This window comes from Polyergus mexicanus, unplaced genomic scaffold (genome assembly GCF_030449975.1).
Source record: "Polyergus mexicanus isolate NDT 795.1 unplaced genomic scaffold, iyPolMexi1.0 SCAF_19, whole genome shotgun sequence".
NCBI lineage: Eukaryota > Metazoa > Arthropoda > Insecta > Hymenoptera > Formicidae > Polyergus > Polyergus mexicanus.
The window spans coordinates 4,395,750-4,417,525 of NW_027223339.1; the positions used below are offsets into that span (position 1 = coordinate 4,395,750).

Here is a 21,776-nt window from a genome sequence, read left to right on the forward strand (position 1 = left end):
GCTATACAAAAGATATATTCATTGTCAGCTGGCATGGTACCGACTGCCAGTGCATACACGATAGTGAATTTCATCAGTGTTGGACTTAATTAACATGCTGGTAAATCGAGGCATTGTATTGATCGCGATAAACGCATGCGCGTTTATTATCCGATCGCATACTGGAGGGGTAACATATAACGTTACGTGCGAATAGTCCCTGAAGCCGAAGCAACTGCGAAGCTCGAGATAGTGCAAGTCCGTAGTAGTATGTCAAGAGCAGTGTTGCACGTGTTTACCAAGATTTTGCGAGGGCGACAGTGATCATTTGTGATCTTGGGGCTTCATCCCTGCATGGTATTCGATTTATTAAAAAATATATCAAAGCTCAATTCATTAACTCGCGAGAAAAGATGCGTTTCGATAGATTATATATTGGCCTATTTTATAAAATTTTTCTATTTATTTATTATTGTATTATTTTTAGTAATAATCTTTGAAAAAAGTATTTATATATCGGGAATGTGTCATCTTCAGGAGAAATATTCTTTACTGTAAAATAATTTACAGAATAATAACGAGAGAACATCGTCTGTTTTGACAGCTGCGCTTGTGCTATTTACCCATACAGCACAAAACATTGCAATTACATTGCAGCAATGTTACAATCTTGCAAGTTGCAATGAAATATTGTTGAGACATTATTGGAATATGGAATTGTAATATTTTATGAGAATGTTACAGCAACATTCCAAAAACATTACAAAAGACAGTTTTTGATAATCGCTACTTCGTTCGTTTACTTAACTATGCGGCGCGCGTTGCGTTATCTATCCCGTATTTAAGTTTTAATCGCGATGGTTATATAAAGCTTGCAAAAAGCGGTTAGTTATATTAAAGGTATAATAACTATTTTTATCAGATTAATTTGTCTGATACAATCCCAACACAGGAAATTCAGATATTGAATTGAGTGTTCAGAAATCGGACAAATAATTATTCGAAAAAAGTTAAAATTATTCGTTTATTGTCTACTTAAGATATGGAGTTTAATATTTATATAAATAAAATTTTAATTTTTATGAATTAAATTATTTAATCATTATCAATTTCTTAAACTTGTAAATAATTTATAAAATAGCGATGTTAATTAGATAACAGAAATTTGTTTAATAGTTCCCATTTTTATATAAAAGCAAAAATTTGATAATAATTTTTTAATATGCAAATTGCTTCAAATTTAATAGATAAACTTGGAGAATATATAAAGGCATCCAAGAGAGACGAGAAAAACTCGTTGTAATTGCGTAAATTCACAATCTTTTTTCTTATCTCTCTTGGATGTTTTTATATGTTCTCAAAGTTTACGTATTAAATTTGAAGCGTTTTGCATATTTGTTGCAATGTATTTATATATTACAAATACATTGCACCGTAACATTACTGTAGTCTTACATTGAAATATTTCTGAGGGCGGACATTTCAACGTTGCCGCAAGCTTGCAGTAACATTGCAGAAACATTTCGCAACTTCTATGCAATATTACAATGTTTCAATGTAAGATCTATGCAACGTTTTTGCAATCTTTCGGTGCTGTATGGGTAACTACAACTTGCAAAATATTGACTGCTTTCTAACGTTTTCTATTCAATGTTACATTATCTTGCTTTCAATTATTTTTTGGAAAGAATATCTGTGTAAAAATTTGGAACATTTTACTATTAGCAATGTTTTTATTTCTTCATCAAAAATTAGGATCGGTTATTTAAAAACTTTTTGATAATTGTTTTTTTTTAATAGATAACAATATTTTAAACTTGTGGTCATTTTGTTTTTAAACTTTATTATTTTAAAAAAATGATTAAACAACAATTTGTCGCTGCTTCTCGATGCTTCTATTGCTATCTAATTATTATTATTCTGATATTTTAATATTTAATGATATAGATAATTAATTAAAAGAATATTGTAGATATATGTTTTAACATATGTATATGTTGAAATAGCATGATAAGTCGCGTACGCGTTAAATTGCTTTTCGTTGATAACAGAATCGATAGCATGCGATATACGGTGAAAGTTGTATATTTTGACGAGAACATTTGTGTGTCACACAATTATATAATTTCTGTCCAACTTTTTAATAATTTAATTTTTGATTGATTGCTCTAACAATAATTGATAAGCAAAAATTATGATTTTTTTTATATTAATTACACATAGCATTATAATTATGTAAAAATTATCTGAAATATAAGCATTTGTAGGAATTTAATTTGATTCTAATACATAGATTCTTAAGTAACAGCTGTTAATATAAATACATTCGTTAACATAAGAAGTTGCATGCAATATTTCTTTCATAAAAAGGTATTAAATTGTATATGTTTTAAAAGCATTTTATGCGATAACTACTAGAGAGATATTTGTTTTCGCACTTGTAAAGAGAGCGATGCAAGTATATGTATATCACTGCGCGAAATAATGAAGAATAGTTTTCGAGAGTTGAGAGAGAATAAGAGGATTATATGTAAAATCGCATTTAAAATATTTTGAAGCGGTAATGCAAGGAGTTTGCCTTTTTAGACAACATGATTGTTCAGTGTCAATTCACTGTCGCGATATTCATGATTAGTGACTTTAGTGACTCGCTAGTGACTTTCCATTTGATACTTTTGCGATGTTTGTTTTATATGTGGAATATATAATATATTAAATCATGTTTCACCTTGTGATAATGAGGCGCCCGTCAGACAACGATAAAACAGTCGTTTATTATGATGGATGCAGTTATGTTACACTTCTCTCTCTCTCTCTCTCTCTCTCTCTCTATTTAATTCGACGCATTCGCCATTAATATTTCTAAATAACAGATCGCATTTGCATCTGTGATTCGTATCTTTGTATTTACTGTCACATGACACATATATAAACGCAGATAGACGCCTTTTCTTTTTTCTCTCTTGTTATTGTACATACAATGAAAATGTCCGCACGCAAGTAAGCACATCTAGCATAGCGTAGAGCTGCATAATATAGATAACGCTGCATTGCAGTTGTGTGCCACTACTTGTGTGAACTACAGTCGCCCACATGCTTTATCATTCACTCTCGCATAATCCGCTTATTCAATCCCAGACAGCACAAAACATCCTCAGGATCATCCTGAATATGTCCAGGACGGTTCAGGACATTTGTAGGATGTTTTAAGATATATTATTATAAATATATTTATAAAAATTTAATATGCATACATAATTATTTTTAGTTGTGTCGGCTATTTAATATAATTTAGAAATCTTAAGTATTATAATAAGTATTAATGTCCTATAAATGTCCACTGGATAACCCCTGGATGTCTGTAGGATATATCTGCCCTGTCTATTATATTGGAGGTCTTTTGGATTTCCAGAGGACATATACATGTGCAATTAATTGTTAACATTAATTTCGTTTAATATTAATAATTGAATTTGATGCGCACATTTTCATATATCCAAAATTATTATTTATTTAATATTTCATGAGAAATGTTACCGTTCGCAACATTCCAAAAATTTTACAAACAATAGTATTCAACCGCTAGTTCGTTGGTTTACCGCTATGCGACACGCGAACTCGTATTTGAGATTTGGTCATGAGAATTATATAAAGCTTGCAAAGAGCAACTGACAGGAAATTACGAATGTAATTATTTTCTATCAGTTCAATTTTTGATGCAATCCCAACATAGGGAATTCAGATATTGGATTGTTTAGAAAATATTACACAACTCAAACCCGGGAGCCAAACCTAAAATATTCATGTACAGCACGAAAGCCTTAAATATTAAAGAACGGTGAACTATTTTTAATATTAGATTTTTAATATTGGCAGTAAATAACAAAACATAATTTTAATTTATATTTAAATATTAAAATTTGCTCCTTGAAACATACAAAAAATATCCCTAACATATCCTATAAAAATCCTTAGGATGTTCCACAGGATCTCCCTGGATTCTCCAGAGGTTAATATACGGCTATCATTTACTCTTCCTCAGGACATCCAGAGGAGATCTGAGGATTACAATGGGATATCCTGAGGATATCCTATATGTATGTCCTGGATGCCCTTTGGATGTCCTAAGGACATCCTTGTGCTGTCTGGGATGTATTGCGTTTTTCTTTGATATTTGTTTGCTATCTGTTGGTTTACTCGCCGATCGTCGAACCTTGCAATATTCTATACAATTTTCGCTTATCATAAGTTTTATGTAAAAAAATTACAAAATTTTATATGAGTACGTAATATATTAACATATTTAATCTTACATCTTATAACATTTTTTTTATCTTTTATATCAAAGATATGTTTTGTGTATATGTACGTGTGCTATCTCTAGTATAAATATGATATATTATTCCTTGTCATCTTAGATCAGAACTTTGTATATTAAATCTCTATTGGATACGCATAATCAGTTATAAAAATTAAAGTAATATATTTATTAGTTTTATGATTTTATAATTTAATATTTCAATCATAATCGTTTTATTTGATATTACTTATTTGATTATTTGATTAATGTATCTTATTCAAAAGAATTGGAGCTTTCAAGAAAGCTTTCAAACAAGCATTCAATTTTCATAATATTAAGATAAATTCTTTAACAGCTTGTGCTTTAAACTTTTAATGCACATTTTGAATTAAAATTATTAATGACATTAGTTATTGCAACAATTAAACAATATTTTGATTTAAAAGTCACGTATAATTAACGATAATTAATTTACATGTGTAATAAACACCTTAATTTTTAAAAAAATTTTCGATAAAAATGATACTGAAACTTTCTCTTACGGAAACGAGCACAATTTAATATAAATTTGTTAGAAAAGAATATCAAAGATTATATATTATATTTTTATACAATGTATCGTATACATACAGAGTGTCCCATTTTAAAGGACCCACTCAAATATCTCAGAAACACTGCGTTAAATCGAAAAATGTTTCAAACAAAAGTTGTGTGGCTTCAAGGGGGCCATAAGATGGTGACAATTATTTGACCTTGAAAAATTATTTGAAGATTAATTATATAAAGGTCAACTTTAAAATCTTAAATGGAAACCCCCATTTTTTATTTAGTATTCTTATAGCTGACATTGAAAGCTTTCCAAAATACTATAATAAAATATTTTTTTATTAAGTACTTTTTGAGTTATTTTATATTTTAATCTGACATATTTTGATATAAAAAATTAAATATCTCGTAAAATATTTAGTTTTTGATAATCTTACCGTAATACTTCTATGTACAGAATAATGAGACAAATCAATTAGTATTAAAAAAAAAAAAAATTGTTTTTAAGAAAATTATTTACAATTTTTTTTAAAACAATTATTTGTTTTTTTTTGGCACTAATTAATTTGTCTTATTATTCTGTACATAGAAGTATTACGGTAAAATTATCGAAAACTGAATATTTTACGAAATGTTTTATTTTTTATATCAAAATATGTCAGATTAAAATATAAAATAACTCAAAAAGTACTTAATGAAAAAATACTTTATTATAGTATTTTGGAAAGCTCTCGATGCCAGCTACAAGAATACTGAATAAAAAATGGAGGTTTCCATTTAAGATTTTAAAGTTAACCTTCACATGACCTTCAAATGATTTTCCAAGGTCAAATCATTGTCAGAATCTTATGGCCCTCTTGAAGCCGCATAACTTTTGTTTGAAACATTTTTCGATTTAACGCAGTGTTTCTGAGATATTTGAGTGGGTCTTTTAAAATGGGACACCCTGTATATCTCTGCATGTAAATATTAAAATGGTCTATAATATTTGTTCATTAAATTTATTTAAAGTTGTAATAATTGATTAATTAAACTTTCCCGGGAAAACGATTAAGACAATGATTATATTTGGATATTTATATTCTTGACATGATCTCCTCTCTTCCCCTCTCTCCTCCCCCATCTGTTTCTCTCTCTCTCTATCCGATATTACGTGCTTCCACCTTCGCGTCGCCCACATTAATCGAAAATTCTTGCGGCGTCGAATTGCCATCCATAGACACGTGAATAATCGATGATCTATCTTTAGACGCCACGCAGAAAGCTTTGTTTAGGCTTTTGCACAGTAACATCCGGCAGTTCTTTATTTCATATTTCTCTCTTCATTTTTACGCAATTATATTTTTTAAAAATCGTATGTTATTAAATTAAATTCTTATTCTATCCTAAAATAATCGTGTCATAAAATAATTAATTGTTGAAAAATTTTATAGATTATTTTCAACAATCCATCGATACGGATAACATATACATATAGAAATGAAATTTGAAAAGACATTGAGTAATAAAAAATATTTTAATGTATTTAAGAAAAATATCAAATTATATCATATTTCGAAAATTTGATATAATAAATCTTTGTGTGTGTGTGCGAATTGTATATTTTATAAAATTTATGTCTAACAGTTGTACAATACTTTTTAAAAGCAGTAGATTTTGCAATTCTTTCATAAATTTAAAATTAATTCTAATTGTCCAATTCCAATATCAAATATTTTTCTGCATTCTAGTTAAACATATTTATATTTTAAAAGCTTAATAAGCGTATAAGAATTGTTTAAGTAATACTTATTAATTAGATTTTTATTTAATTCTATTAATTAAAAATTGATTTTCAAAGATGTATTTTTAACGTTATTTTATATCCTTTATATTATTTTGCGTGATAATATATTAATATATTATGTGATAAATTACGTAATTATGTAAAGATAAAATCTCTGCAAACGCAAGTAGCCAGTATAAAATAAAATCGTGTTTTATCAAAAACTTATACCCTATGGTTAATAATAGTCCATTATATAGGATGTCCGTGCCGATTTTATATCTCTTGTGGTCACCAACATATGGTAGGCCAATTATAAAAGTCTGTTCACTTTAACATATCCAGTCGACAATGGACGATTGTTTCGATATTAACAGCGTGATTTTTTTACTTTATTTTTTATTGGTTTTACTCTCATCATTTTTCTTCTTTTTATTAAATATTAGATCAATATGTATTTTTTGCAGCATTAAGTAGAAATGATTGCAGAATTTAAAATGTCACTATATATCTATTTGTGATATTTTGCTTATTTCAGCAGTTCGACATTAAATAAATCCTCTTAAAACTACGCTAACAAAAAAAAGTGGAACACGATATAAATGGCATGTCCTTTCTTAGTGACATGCCACGTGTTCTTCTTTTTGGTGTATAATATGAATGCGAAAAGGTCGCATGCAATATAGTGTAATATACAGGGTGTCCCATTTTAAAGGACCCACTCAAATATCTCAGAAACACTGCGTTAAATCGAAAAATGTTTCAAACAAAAGTTGTGTGGCTTCAAGGGGGCCATAAGACGGTGACAATTATTTGACCTTGGAAAATCATTTAAAGGTCATATGAAGGTCAACTCTAAAATCTTAAATGGAAAACCCCATTTTTTATTTAGTATTCTTGTAGCTGACATTGAGAGATTTCCAAAACATTATAATAAAGTATTTTTTTATTAAGTACTTTTTGAGTTATTTTATATTTTAATCTGACATATTTTGATATAAAAAATTAAATATCTCGTAAAATATTTAGTTTTTGATAATCTTACCGTAATACTTCTATGTACAGAATAATGAGACAAATCAATTAGTATAAAAAAAAAATTGTTTTTAAGAAAATTATTTACAATGTATTTTTTTAAACAATTATTTGTTTTTTTTTGCACTAATTAATTTGTCTTATTATTCTGTACATAGAAGTATTACGGTAAAATGATCGAAAACTGAATATTTTACGAAATATTTTACAATATTTTTTATATTAAAATATGTCAGATTAAAATATAAAATAACTCAAAAAGTACTTAATAAAAAAATACTTTATTATAGTGTTTTGGAAATGCTCTCGATGTCAGCTACAAGAATACTGAATAAAAAATGGGGATTTCCATTTAAGATTTTAAAGTTGACCTTCACATGACCTTCAAATGATTTTCCAAGGTCAAATGATTGTCACCATCTTATGGCCCCCTTGAAGCCACACAACTTTCGTTTGAAACATTTTTCGATTTAACGCAGTGTTTCTGAGATATTTGAGTGGGTCTTTTAAAATGGGACACCCTGTATATGATTGAATGGACGAGCGCAAACTGTATTTAGACTGTGTTTATCACTGTGTTAAATCATCGTATGTTTTTTAAAAAAGGATTTTAATTAAGATGCAAAAGTTATATTGATAGGCATTAAACACAGTTTAATGCCTATCGATATAACTTTTGCATCTTAATTAAAATCCTTTTTTAAAAAACATACGATGATTTTATTCAATCTCCTCGGAAATAGAACGGTTAACGAAAGTCTAAGATTCTGTCGATTAATCACCAGTACTGTCATTTTTAATTCTTTACGCTAATATAGCTGACATAAAAATAACATAACATAAATTATTATTAATTACTTGAAAAATATCTTATTATCTTGTTTTTATATCAACTTTTTACTAGCGCAAAAAATTCAAATGACAGCATCACTGATGATTAATTAACAGAATTTTAGATTTTATTTTTTAAATTTACAGAATTTTATTAATTGTTCCATATTCATGAAGATTGAAGAAAATTGTAGATATATACTATACATTCACACAATGCATTCCAATACAAAAAGATTTTATCATTAAAAATAGCTCCTTGTATTTATTAATTACACACAATGTAAATTGCAATTTATTTTTTTTTTACATTCGTAATTTCTTTTCGTTTTTTTTTTAACCAAACATTTTTTATTTCTTTTTATTATAATTGCAAAATAAACTTTTAAATAAATGTAAAAATAATTTCAAATTGTTAATATTATTTTTATCACGATTCATCGTTATCACTTTACGCATACATGCGTACATGAATGCATAGATGAGTAGGCGGGCGCAATGGCCTATATACATTGGAAATGAAGCTTATATACCTCTTATCTGAGATTACTTTCAGCCTTATTCATTTTGTGCGGAGGCTATATAGTCGGCGAGATAGGTCACGTTTCGCAAATTGCTTTGCAGAAATGCACAATCGGCATAAACTGCTACAGCGAATTAGAAACCCTTTCATGGTTAGCAATCAAACGAGATTTGTCGAGTGCACTCAGATTATTACATAATTTCTCTCCTCGTTAAAATTTTATAACGTATGAAATAAATTAATAATACATCGTTACATTACGTAAGAGAGCAATAGTTTTAACTGCTATATTTTTAATAGCAATAGTTTTAATTGATATATTTATTATTGGTATATTTTTAAAAAGTTTTCATAAAACATAATATCTTTGTTTTCAAATTTATGGTATGAAGAGAAACTTGTTCTATTCTCTTTATTTATGATACGAGAGGACAGAAATTATGTTTTCAAAAAATTTTTACGTAACAGCAGTTTTTATTTTCTCTTTACCTTATGCGATAACAAGGTTTTGTAAAATATTTTATTTTACATATAAGTTTCTGATAAAACAAAAATTGAATCAGAGACTTTATATTAATTTAACAATACATTCCGTATTATTATTTTAGACTTAATCTATTTACGTCGTGAAACACACTGTTGATTTAATTAAAATTGCAAATATATGATGAATATTTGTGTTTCAAAATCCGCAGTACGTATTGTTAATCTCAATCAGTCTCGATCAATATCTATTATACGTACTTAACAATTTATTTCTTAATCTTTAATTTCATTTACATTTATATTTCTTGCATGTTATTATACGTAATCCTAAATACGTATTGATGATTAAATAAAAATAACACATAAATATGGAAAGTTTGCTGTCCCGATATCGATAGTATTGCTAAATGATTCTTGAAGATACAGAGCTTACAGGTTAATTATGATACGTATTTATTTCAGAACATGGTAGACGTTACAACGGCTTTACCATCCAATGGAGGAGGATCGTTAATTGGACGTACCAGAGGTGCTCTCAGATCCGTGCGATCCGCTCTGGGAGGAAGCGGAGAGTATCTTCAAGGCCTAGGGAATAGAATAGGATCCGCTCTTAGTAGCAGTTTAGAGGAAAGTGAATTGACTACAACCCCTTCATCGCCACCCTCGTCGCCGCAAGCGTTACCGCAGGCTGTCAAGCCAGAGGAGCGATTAGGACGGCGGAAACTGAGGCTTCCGAGGTATAAGCACGCGTTTTGTTATCCCAAATATCAACAACAATTAACAACAATTAGTGTAAGAGCATACGCGTTAAGCATGCGGATGCTGAAACTGCATAAACTTGGTTATTCTATAAAGTAGAATCTAATACAAGTTTTATTGATTAAACTAACGTTTCTTGTTTGTCGTCAAAATGAGTTTCTGAATTAATAAAATGTGTATAAATTTTTCTCAAGTATTTTTTTTCTAATTTATTGTCAAGTATATTTCTCTAATTTATCTGTTAAATATATTTCTCATTTTATAGATATATGATATATACTTATATCTCAGAAACATTATATTTATAATATATAAAACGATTTTTTACTTTTCTCTAATAATTTTTTCTTATATTAGATTTATTATACTTTTTCATATTTTTCATTATATTTGTAATTTAAAAAAATTGATTTCCTTAGAAGATTAATTATATATGCTAGTTAATATTGTATAAAACCGATACATATATATATATATAGATAGAGATACAGGATGTCTCATTTTAAAGGACCCACTCAAATATCTCAGAAACACTGCGTTAAATCGAAAAATGTTTCAAACAAAAGTTGTGTGGCTTCAAGGGGGCCATAAGATGGTGACAATTATTTGACCTTGGAAAATCATTTGAAGGTCATGTGAAGGTCAACTTTAAAATCTTAAATGGAAACCCCCACTTTTTATTCAGTATTCTTGTAGCTGACATCGAGAGCTTTCCAAAACACTATAATAAAGTATTTTTTCATTAAGTACTTTTTGAGTTATTTTATATTTTAATCTGACATATTTTGATATAAAAAATAAAACATTTCGTAAAATATTCAGTTTTCGATAATTTTACCGTAATACTTCTATGTACAGAATAATAAGACAAATTAATTAATACCAAAAAAGAAAACAAATAATTGTTTAAAAAAATACATTGTAAATAATTTTCTTAAAAACAATTTTTTTTTATACTAATTGATTTGTCTCATTATTCTGTTCATAGAAGTATTACGGTAAGATTATCGAAAACTAAATATTTTACGAGATATTTAATTTTTTATATCAAAATATGTCAGATTAAAATATAAAATTACTCAAAAAGTACTTAATAAAAAAATACTTTATTATAGCATTTTGGAAAGCTCTCGATGTCAGCTACAAGAATACTAAATAAAAAATGTGGATTTCCATGTAAGATTTTAAAGTTGACCATCACATGACCTTCAAATGATTTTCCAAGGTCAAATAATTGTCACCGTCTTATGGCCCCCTTGAAGCCACACAACTTTTGTTTGAAACATTTTTCGATTTAACGCAGTGTTTCTGAGATATTTGAGTGGGTCCTTTAAAATGGCACACCCTGTATATTATAATTTTGCTATAACGTAAATTCAAATTTTGCTGTAATATGCATGCGTGTGTAAATTTTAATTGTACATGCAACTATATGTATATATTGTATTAACATACGATTATACATCGTGCACACTATAGTATGGATTTAGAGTCGTCTGCGATGATAATATCGTAATATTTGTTTCTCATGAATAATTTACGTTCTGACACGCAATATCTCCTTTAGATTTGGCGCGGGATTATCTTACGAGGATTATGAGGCAATAGCGCGGCATAAATTGGAACGACAAGTAACCGGCAATCTTTCCAGAACACGGAAGTATCCGCCCGGAATGACGTACGAGGAGATAGCGTCTTCGAGATCGGTCTCGAATAAAAAGCAAGAGAGCCGAACGGAACAAGAGGTCAATCAGGATATCAGTCCTGATCGGGACAGCCAGGAAAGTATAGAGCCTCTTCAAGAGCAGGACATTAAAGCGACCGGGCCCGATCCTTACGAGAAGTTGAATTACAGAGCAGGTGATTAGTCTCCTCGCCTCTAGTTATCCGCGACGAACGTCGAACGAGTCGGAGTCGATGACTCTCACCCTCTTCGACGATGGTCGCTATCTTTCTCTCGCTCGTGATTGTCGCGAATATGCAGTTATCGAGACTCGGATGGAAATAATGTGCTGTATTCTTCTTTCTTTTCACGAAGCGAGGGCGCCGACCCGCTATCAGACGATTGTTTTCCGTTTAGGTAAATGTAACAATCAGTCAGTGTGGACTGTCCCTTTGATCTCACCCGCGAGTCTCCTCAGTGTACTACACTAGGGATGCTTCAGTTTAAAGTATCGATACTTGTATATATTCCAGCCATATATTCAAGTGTTAATCAATATTATTTGATATACTCTTGAAAATTAATTTAAAAAATTGATTTACAATATCTGCAATATTTATGGAAAAAGTAAGATGAATGCAAATAATTTATATATTTTTTTTAAATACATGTATGGTATTTTTTTTCTTAACGTTAAAAAAATATACTTCATAGAAATTATTAGTTTCTAATGACGATGAAATATCAATTAATCGTATAATTAATATCAATTAATCGTTTAGTTCCGACTTAATTCTTCTCTTCCATATACAGAAGATCTAAAACAATGTAAAATTATTTTTTTATCAACATTTGAAATATATATGTATGTATGTATGTGTATATATATATATATAATATGTATGTGTATATATATATATAATCTAAACAAACTCTCGATACTTTGATGTTATCGTAAGCATTCCTTCCCATACAGCACAGAACATTGCAATTACATTGCAGCAATGTTACAATCTTGCAAGTTGCAATGTAATATTGTTGAGACATTATTGGAATATGGAATTGTAATATTTCATGAGAATGTTACAGCGACATTTCAAAAACATTACAAAAGACAGTTTTTGATAATCGCTACTTCGTTCGTTTACTTAACTATGCGGCGCGCGTTGCGTTATCTATCCCGTATTTAAGTTTTAATCACGATGGTTATATAAAGCTTGCAAAAAGCGGTTAGTAATATTAAAGGTATAATAACTATTTTTATCAGATTAATTTGTCTGATACAATCCCAACACAGGAAATTCAGATATTGAATTGAGTGTTCAGAAATCGGACAAATAATTATTCGAAAAAAGTTAAAATTATCCGTTTATTGTCTACTTAAGATATGGAGTTTAATATTTATATAAATAAAATTTTAATTTTTATGAATTAAATTATTTAATCATTATCAATTTCTTAAACTTGTAAATAATTTATAAAATAGCGATGTTAATTAGAGAACAGAAATTTGTTTAATAGTTCCCATTTTTATATAAAAGCAAAAATTTGATAATAATTTTTTAATATGCAAAATGCTTCAAATTTAATAGATAAACTTGGAGAATATATAAAGGCATCCAAGAGAGACGAGAAAAACTCGTTGTAATTGCGTAAATTCACAATTTTTTTTCTTATCTCTCTTGGATGTTTTTATATGTTCTCAAAGTTCATGTATTAAATTTGAAGCGTTTTGCACATTTGTAGCAATGTATTTAAATATTACAAATACATTGCACCGTAACATTACTGTAGTCTTACACTGAAATATTTCTGAGGGCGGATATTTCAACGTTGCCGCAGGCTTGCAGTAACATTGCAGAAACATTTCGCAACTTCTATGCAATATTACAATGTTTCAATGTAAGATCTATGCAACGTTTTTGCAATCTTTCGGTGCTGTATGGGTTATCACGTGCCCGATCTTCCAAACTTCCTCCGCTAGATGTGATTAGTGAATACTAGTGCAATCAATACGGGTAACCCAGTGTTCGAATATCCACGGATCGATTCTGATAAGAGTTCGAACGATTTGACCTAGAAATATCACACGCATACACACACACATACACACACACAATTTTCGTAATTCAATATATCATGATGCAAGTCTTATTTAAGTAAATTAAAATTTAATTTACTTTAGCTTCTCGTCATGTAAATTATAAAAAGTATAAATAAAAACTAGATAAAATAAAAATTAGAAACTTACAAAGCTTATACAATATAATCAATTTTGTAATATCGACATTTGCTTTACATATCATTAACGTAATAAAGATGCATTTACAATGCAGATATTTTAATTATGAAACGGATGCTAAGAAATCGAGAGAGAGAGAGAGAGAGAGAAGAAAAAAAATACTAATTTGCATTATATATGACATGTTACATTGAGTTTATGACATTATATTTATTGTAACATATTAATCTGTTAAATGTTAAAAGGAAAGCTATCTGATTATAATGAACTTCTTCAATTTTTTTTTTTTTTTTTTTTTTTTTTTAATTAGGTGTACAAATAAGTTTCTGCCGTTTTTTATCAAAAATTGGGCATTTATTATGAAAGAACGGAACTTAATGTTTTGAGTCACTCCCAATGTAAGTGCAAGTTCTTGCGTTTGGCACGAATCTTGATCTAATAATGCTTCCAATTCCGCGTCTTCATACACTTTCGGCCTTCCGCTACGTTCTTTGTCTTCGATGTCAAATTCATCGTTCTTAAACTTTTAAAACCACTCACGACAACTTCTCTCACTTAAGGCAGCCTCACCATATGCTTCTACAAGCAATCGATACGCCTCAGCTGCAGATTTCTTCAAATTGAAGAAGTAAATCAAAAGTTCCCGCAAATGACGCTTATTCGGCTCAAAACTCGACATTTTCGCACACAAAAGAATATATTATACTGATAAAAAATCACTAATATTTTAAGGTTATGTTATTGACTGATGTCCAATCTTACGATAAGGACCATAACTTACTGGTGGCGCCAACTTTTGTCAAACGGCGGAAACTTATTTGTACACCTGATAATTAAGATGATTTAAAACAACGACACTTTTCTCTTGGACATATTACGTACATATCGGCTCTTGTATATTCGAACATGTCAGAAAGAACACTCGTAGTTTCTTGCCAGACGTTGCATCCATTGGTAAAGATGTTGTTACCTGTGTATATGTGTGCGTATCTTCACGCGACCCATCTATGCACCCCGATTGCATCCACGTGCATTTTCTTGCGATAAGGGACTCTATTTTACATGGATGAAAAATAAGTTCTACCGCGTGATAGAATAGTTCTTCGCGATAGATCAACACACATTTGTTATCAGTTGAACCCCTCTATTATTTTCGCAACGTCGAGCGATTTATTGCATAATCGATAAGGACGTAGATAGAAAATAGTTAAGTAATATCGCGTAGACATATACGTAATGTTTATCGTATGTAATAACGAGGCAGTCATAAACGCGCATTGCCATATCTCATTTTGACTGTAAACTATCGCGAAATTAATATTTCTATAATAATAATAAAAATTTTAAGATTCATAGTAAGACTGTAGCTCTGAGTAAGTAATTTTAAATATAATTCTAGCGTAAAGTATCTCATTTGTATATAACATTTCTATTCTGACAATACCTATACTCATACAAATTAAAACAATACAATTAAATGATTACATTTTACTTGTCTACAATTTTAACAAGTACAAAGAGAATATTATATATTCAAATAAATAGATAATTTATATATATATATATATATATATATATATATATATATATATATATATACAGGGTGTCCTAGATTACCCGTACACCCCCTTTCTTTCAAAAACTAAGCATTTTAGAGAAAAACGTTTTCAACAAAAATTGTATAGTTTTCAGAGGAACATAAGATGGTGTCATTGGTTTGACCTTGGATGTGATCGTTAAGGTCAAGTCAAGGACACCTTTAATTTCTTACATGGAACCTCCTATTTTTTATTGCATATTCTTATAACTTGTATCGAGAGCTTTCGAAAACATTATAATAAAGTATTTTTTTATTAAGTACTTTTTGAGTTACTTTATATTTTAATCTAACATATTTTGATATAAAAAATTAAATATTTCGTAAAATATTCAGTTTTCGATAATCTTACCGTAATACTTTTATGTACAGAATAACGAGACAAATCAATTAGAAAATAATTGTTTTTAAGAAAATTATTTACTATGTATTTTTTTAAATAATTATTTGTTTTTTTTTTGGCACTAATTGATTTGTCTCGTTATTCTGTATTTACGGTAAGATTATCGAAAACTGAATATTTTACGAAATATTTTAGTATTTATATTAAAATATGTCAGATTAAAATATAAAATAACTCAAAAAGTACTTAATGAAAAAATACTTTATTATAGTATTTTGGAAAGCTTTCGAGATAAGCTAGAAGAATATGTAATGAAAAATAGGGAGTTCCATTTAAGAAATTAAAGGTGTCCTTGACTTGACCTTAACGATGTCATCCAAGGTCAAACTAATGACACCATCTTATGTTCCCCTCAAAATCATACAATTTTTGTTTAAAACATTTTTCTCTAAAATGCTTAGTTTTTGAAAGAAAAGGGGTTTACGGGTGGTCTAGGGCACCCTGTATATGGTATTTATTTTGTTTCGGGTTTATGTGGTTTTCATGTGACTCAACAGTAATTTGGAACTAGTAGATGAATTCATTTGTATAATTACGCAAGAGTGACAAACACTTTGTTGTGTAGTCCAGCGAACTTATCTTTGTCGTTTGTTTCTCTGTTCAGTGAAACATTAGATTAGATTGGGTTGCAAATTTGTGTCGCCCTTTTGAGCGTGACGCACTATTGCTTGACATGTTGAGCTATAGTTGCCTTAAAAATTATATAGAATATTTGACAGAAAGCATTTTTGTATTTTAGACATACCTTGTAGTAGTGATTCTACGAGCGATCAAGATGGATATGGACCCAGCACTAGTTTAGATTCTAACATGGATGGTCGTAGAATGTGGCAGAGATCAGGTAATTTTAATTTTAATTATAGGGCTGTTTTAATTTTAAGATATTCGAGCTTGAAAAATAATTTTAATTGTCTATAAATAAAAGTCTGGTATAAATTTGAAATTGTAAACAGCAGTGCTGCAAATTAAAGTATTGCAATGTGATTAATATAATTATCGCTATCCAGGATCATCAGGTTCTGTTCAGTCCTGGGCCTCGAGCTTATCGGCTGATAGTCAGTCGGAGGAAGCAGCCGCGGACTTTATGAAGGCTTTCGTACCTCTGTTATTTGACGCACCTAATAGTATCGATCAAGAGCAAAAGGCTAATTTTGGACAAATGGTCTTAGTACGTGTCAAATTTTATATATCATTTTGATAACGATTGATGCGACACATGATCTTAAAGTAAAGCGTATAAAATATATATAATATTTTAACTAGAGATTTAACTAAAATATATATTTTAAATTAGAGACTAGATATAACTCCTCGAGTAAGAAAAAATGTAGACTTAAGATAATAATAAAATCAAGTATTATCTTGATATATTAGGAGGAAGACAATGCATATCCTTTTCAAAATGTTCGGTTAAATGCGATAATAAATTTGTAGACCGAATCGGGAAGAATATGGTTCTCCAGAGTGGTGAATGCGAGAAGAGCGCGTGCTTGCGTTACGGAAGCTTCATTCTATTCCTTGGCACAACATTTCGCGGTCGCTCTGTTTGAATGTCACGAGGCGGATGATTTTGCACCCGCAAAAAGTCTCATGAACATGTGCTTCACTTTTTATCACGAAGGTAACAAAAAGCTTTCTATACAACAAGTTGTAAATAATATTAAAATTCTACAACGTTAAAATGATAGAAATTTTTGAAAAAGAAAGAGAATAATATAGTAATATTATAATAAAGAAATTACATAATATATACATATAATGGATGATCAATTAGTGTAAAAAAAAAAGAAAAAAAAAGTTTAAGAAAATACATTGTAAATAATTTTCTTAAAAACAATTATTTTTTATACTAATTGATTTGTCTCATTGTTCTGTACATAAAAGTATTACGATGAGATTATCATAAACAGAATATTTTACGAGATATTAAATTTTTTATATCAAAATATGTCAGATTAAAATATAAAATAACTTAAAAAGTATTTAATAAAAAGAATACTTTATTATAATGTTTTGGAAAGCTCTCGAGATAAGCTACAAGCATATGTAATGAAAAATAGGGGGTTCCGTTAACAAAATTCGAAGTGATTTTTATATGACCTTGACGGTGCTATTCAAGGTCATACTAATATTATTATATAATGCGCCACTTAGAGCTCTACAACTTTGGTTGGAAACATTTTTCTCAGAAAAGTTTCGTTTTCGAGTTATTTGACTGTTTCCAGACTTTTCTAACACCCTGTATATAATGGATAAAATAATTATAATATATATCATATCTAAAAGAGATTATAATATATCGTAGTTTTTATATTATAATATAGAAAATATTATAAACAAAAGAATTATATCAAATGCATATAATGATTAAGATGATACTCTAATTATTGTATTTATTTTCTCTTTTTACTTATTGGTATATTAACTGAATAATCAAAAAACGTATAGTGCAAATCATACAATTTCTTTTTTATTAAATTGTAATAAATAGTAAAATGTGATTATTACTAAATTATCAAAATTATTACTGCATGCATTTTTTAATTTGTGAATTTTGCTTGCTTTAATTGGACTAATCATAATTTATTATATCCATATATTTGGCAAAGATCTGTACATTCATATCAACTACTACTTATGTTTTTAGTCGAAGTTCCTGGGTTAGAGCCCTATCGTGAATATTTATATACGCATTTACGCGTTCAACCGATATGGACGTCCATGAGATTTTGGACGGCTGCGTTTTTCGATGCGGTTCAATGTGAACGAGCCTCAAGACCGGTACCGCCTCGACCGAAATCCTTAGATCAGGAATGCATCGCCGCCGAAGATCGAAAGTTTCAAGCAAACATTGTATTCGGACAGTTAGGGTAACTCTATTGATATTTAATTTACGTTTTACGAAGTATCGGATTATTTTATTCATCTTTTTCATCTAACAGGACCTTTACTTGCAACATGCACGCTTTTGGCCTGTCACGAGCTTTATGCATGGAGTTTCTCCGAAAACAATGCATCATTGCGAATTTAACCAAAGGTAATTATTCATGATACGATGCGTTTTAGGATTGCGAATTTAGAATAATACAGATATTTTTCATATTTCGTTTTTGCAGAACAAGAGAAGATGTTGCGAGATAACATAGATCGAATGTTTGACGAGACCGAGCCATGGCGGTAGTTTAATTTGAGTGCGAATAAGATCGATTTCGAAAATACTTTTAAGAAGAAATTTATCTAATATTTCTTCTTGAAAATATTAAAAAAAAAGGAAGTAATTGTATCATCTTTATAAGATCGAAAAAGCGGCGAAGTCAATTACGAACGAAATCTTGTTAATATTGTTGATGAAAATCAACATTTGTTGAATCTTACGCCGCATTTGACACTGTACACGTCAATTTCTGAGATCCAAGTCTTGCACAGATTCGCGCGCCTTAAAAATTATGAGAAGCATATATTATTGTATATCTTACTAAAATAACAGCTCTTATACGTATCGGATATATAAATTCGTGCATTAAGAAATTAATTCTACACAAAAATTAAGAGAAATTGACATCTGACAGAGAAAAATTCGTTTTGGAATATTTATAAATTTCAAAATAAAACGTTAAAAATACACGCAGCGATGAGATAAATTTAAGGACAGAAATGACAATAAGGTTTGAAAGTGGAACTGCATTATTGGCAGTTTAATCGCAAAGCGTAGTTTATTGAGTGCAATTTATTATGGTAAGCAACAAAATGAAAGAAAAAAATGTTCTCCTTAATAGGGAGCGTAATTCATAATTCGATATATATATATATACAGGATTGGGAACGTTACTTTATAAAAGAAACGCGTTACCGTTCCCATACAGCACAGAACATTGCAGCAACATTGCAACAATATTGCAACATTGCAGCAACATTGCAACAATATTGCAACATTGCAGCAACATTGCAACAATATTGCAACATTGCAGCAACATTGCAACAATATTGCAACATTGTAGCAACATTGCGGCAATGTTGCAATGTTGCTGCAATGTTCTGTGCTGTATGGGTTACCGTTACTTTTTGTAAAAAGTAACTCGTTACCGTTACTCGTTACTGATTTTAAAAAGTAACGCGTTACCGTTACCGTTACTTGGAAAGTAACGATTCGTTACTTTTTCGTTTTTTGTAATGCTAAAATAAGCTATTAGATTATAAAATTATTTAATAATCAATATTAAATGTAATAATCTATGTTACAATTAAAAACTCTAAATTAGTCTCTATATAGCAAGCGTTTTTTATATTAAACTTATTTAATGATTCTAATTTTTTATGTTAATATCTTTACTTTTTAATACACTTATCTTTATAGGAATTTAAATTGTAATTTACAAATTTCAAATTTGTCAAAAATTTTTTATCGAATATTGTTTTTAAATATTGATAGGAGAAATATTGATATTATTAAGAGTGTATTCCAATATTCACTATCAGTATTGTAAAATCTATAATTTACGTTACTATCTAGATTTTCAGTACTGGCAGTGACTATCGGAATGCAACCTATGATAGAAGGCTACAAAATATTTTTCAAAATATACATCTATTGAATAGATATAAGATAATAAAGAAGCAAAAAATAACGATGAAAGTAACGGCTAATTCGTTATCGTTACTGTAAAAATGTAACGACGTTATCGTTACCGCTACAAACAGAAAAAAGTAACGATCGTTACCGAAAAAAAAGTAACTGTAACGGTAACGACGTTACAAGTAACGCGTTACTTCCCAATCCTATATATATATATGAATGATTCTCGATATATCAAAACTCATTTTACGCAACTCTTAAACAAGAATCGATACACATATTTTCTTAAATATCTCTCATTTTATAATTCATATGCGATTATTTATCTACATATGTAGTTTCTTTTATTCTATTCCAATCGCAACATTTAACATATATATAAAGAAGTTTTAATGTATCGAGTATTAGCTGTAATGTAAAATTAAGATTTTCGGTATTCTTATAGTCAAATTCGTCGTTTTTATATCCTGAAATTAGTTGCTACGGGATATAGCTAATCACAAAAAACGCAAATTATAGACAGATGTTACTTTATATTTTCATTGCTTCTTTGCTAGAAAGTAGTAAACACGAATCTTTATGAGTTATAACTTTGCATTAATTTACCGATGTATAACTGAATATTATGCATTGTGTAAGTGGAATTTACAAAAATGTAAGCAAGTATTTCTTTTCCATTATTAAACAAAAATATCAATACTTGTTCCTCTAATAGGGAATGCCAGCTAATTGTAATCAACAGTTTGCGCATTCCAATGCCTTGTTATCACACATCATGCATTGTAAATAATTTGAAAAGAAAAGCTTGTATCTAAACACATATCATCAAATGCAAATCAATGCTCTATTTTATTTTACATATGTCTCTATCTGCGATATTTGAAAATATAAAATCAACAAATACTAAAGCTAAATAAATTTTGTCATCACATCAAAGTTTTTAAATAATATATTAATAAAAAAATCCCCTCTCTATTATCTATGTTAGAATGTAAAAATATGTAAAGTTTAAAGAAAATAATTAATAAAAATATTATTAAGATTAATTTTATACATAATTATAGGTATCTGAAA

At 29.1% G+C, this 21,776-nt stretch overlaps 1 protein-coding gene across 2 annotated transcripts; it reads left to right on the forward strand.

The window, feature by feature from the left end:
- Positions 1-65: 65 nt before the first annotated feature.
- On the forward strand, positions 66-21,711 carry LOC138941534 (uncharacterized protein KIAA0513-like). 2 transcript variants are annotated; one of them, XM_070311317.1, is made up of 10 exons: positions 66-336; positions 9,928-10,202; positions 11,792-12,084; positions 12,263-12,304; positions 16,869-16,970; positions 17,137-17,297; positions 17,564-17,750; positions 18,777-18,999; positions 19,072-19,166; positions 19,246-21,711. In XM_070311317.1, the coding sequence occupies exons 1-10, from the start codon at positions 334-336 to the stop codon at positions 19,308-19,310; spliced, it is 1,446 nt and encodes a 481-aa protein (XP_070167418.1). In that variant the 5' UTR covers positions 66-333; the 3' UTR covers positions 19,311-21,711. The 2 variants fall into 2 exon arrangements, with proteins under 2 accessions (XP_070167418.1, XP_070167419.1); XM_070311318.1 differs by lacking the exon at positions 12,263-12,304 and having other exon boundaries at positions 68-336; positions 19,246-21,710.
- The last annotated feature ends 65 nt before the right edge of the window (positions 21,712-21,776 follow it).

Excerpts from the sequence above, each read along its gene's own strand:
- LOC138941534 (XM_070311317.1), top strand. Across the intron at positions 19,000-19,071 it reads ATTGTATTCGGACAGTTAGG|GACCTTTACTTGCAACATGC; the intron begins GTAACTCTATTG and ends TTCATCTAACAG. Across the intron at positions 19,167-19,245 it reads CATTGCGAATTTAACCAAAG|AACAAGAGAAGATGTTGCGA; the intron begins GTAATTATTCAT and ends TCGTTTTTGCAG.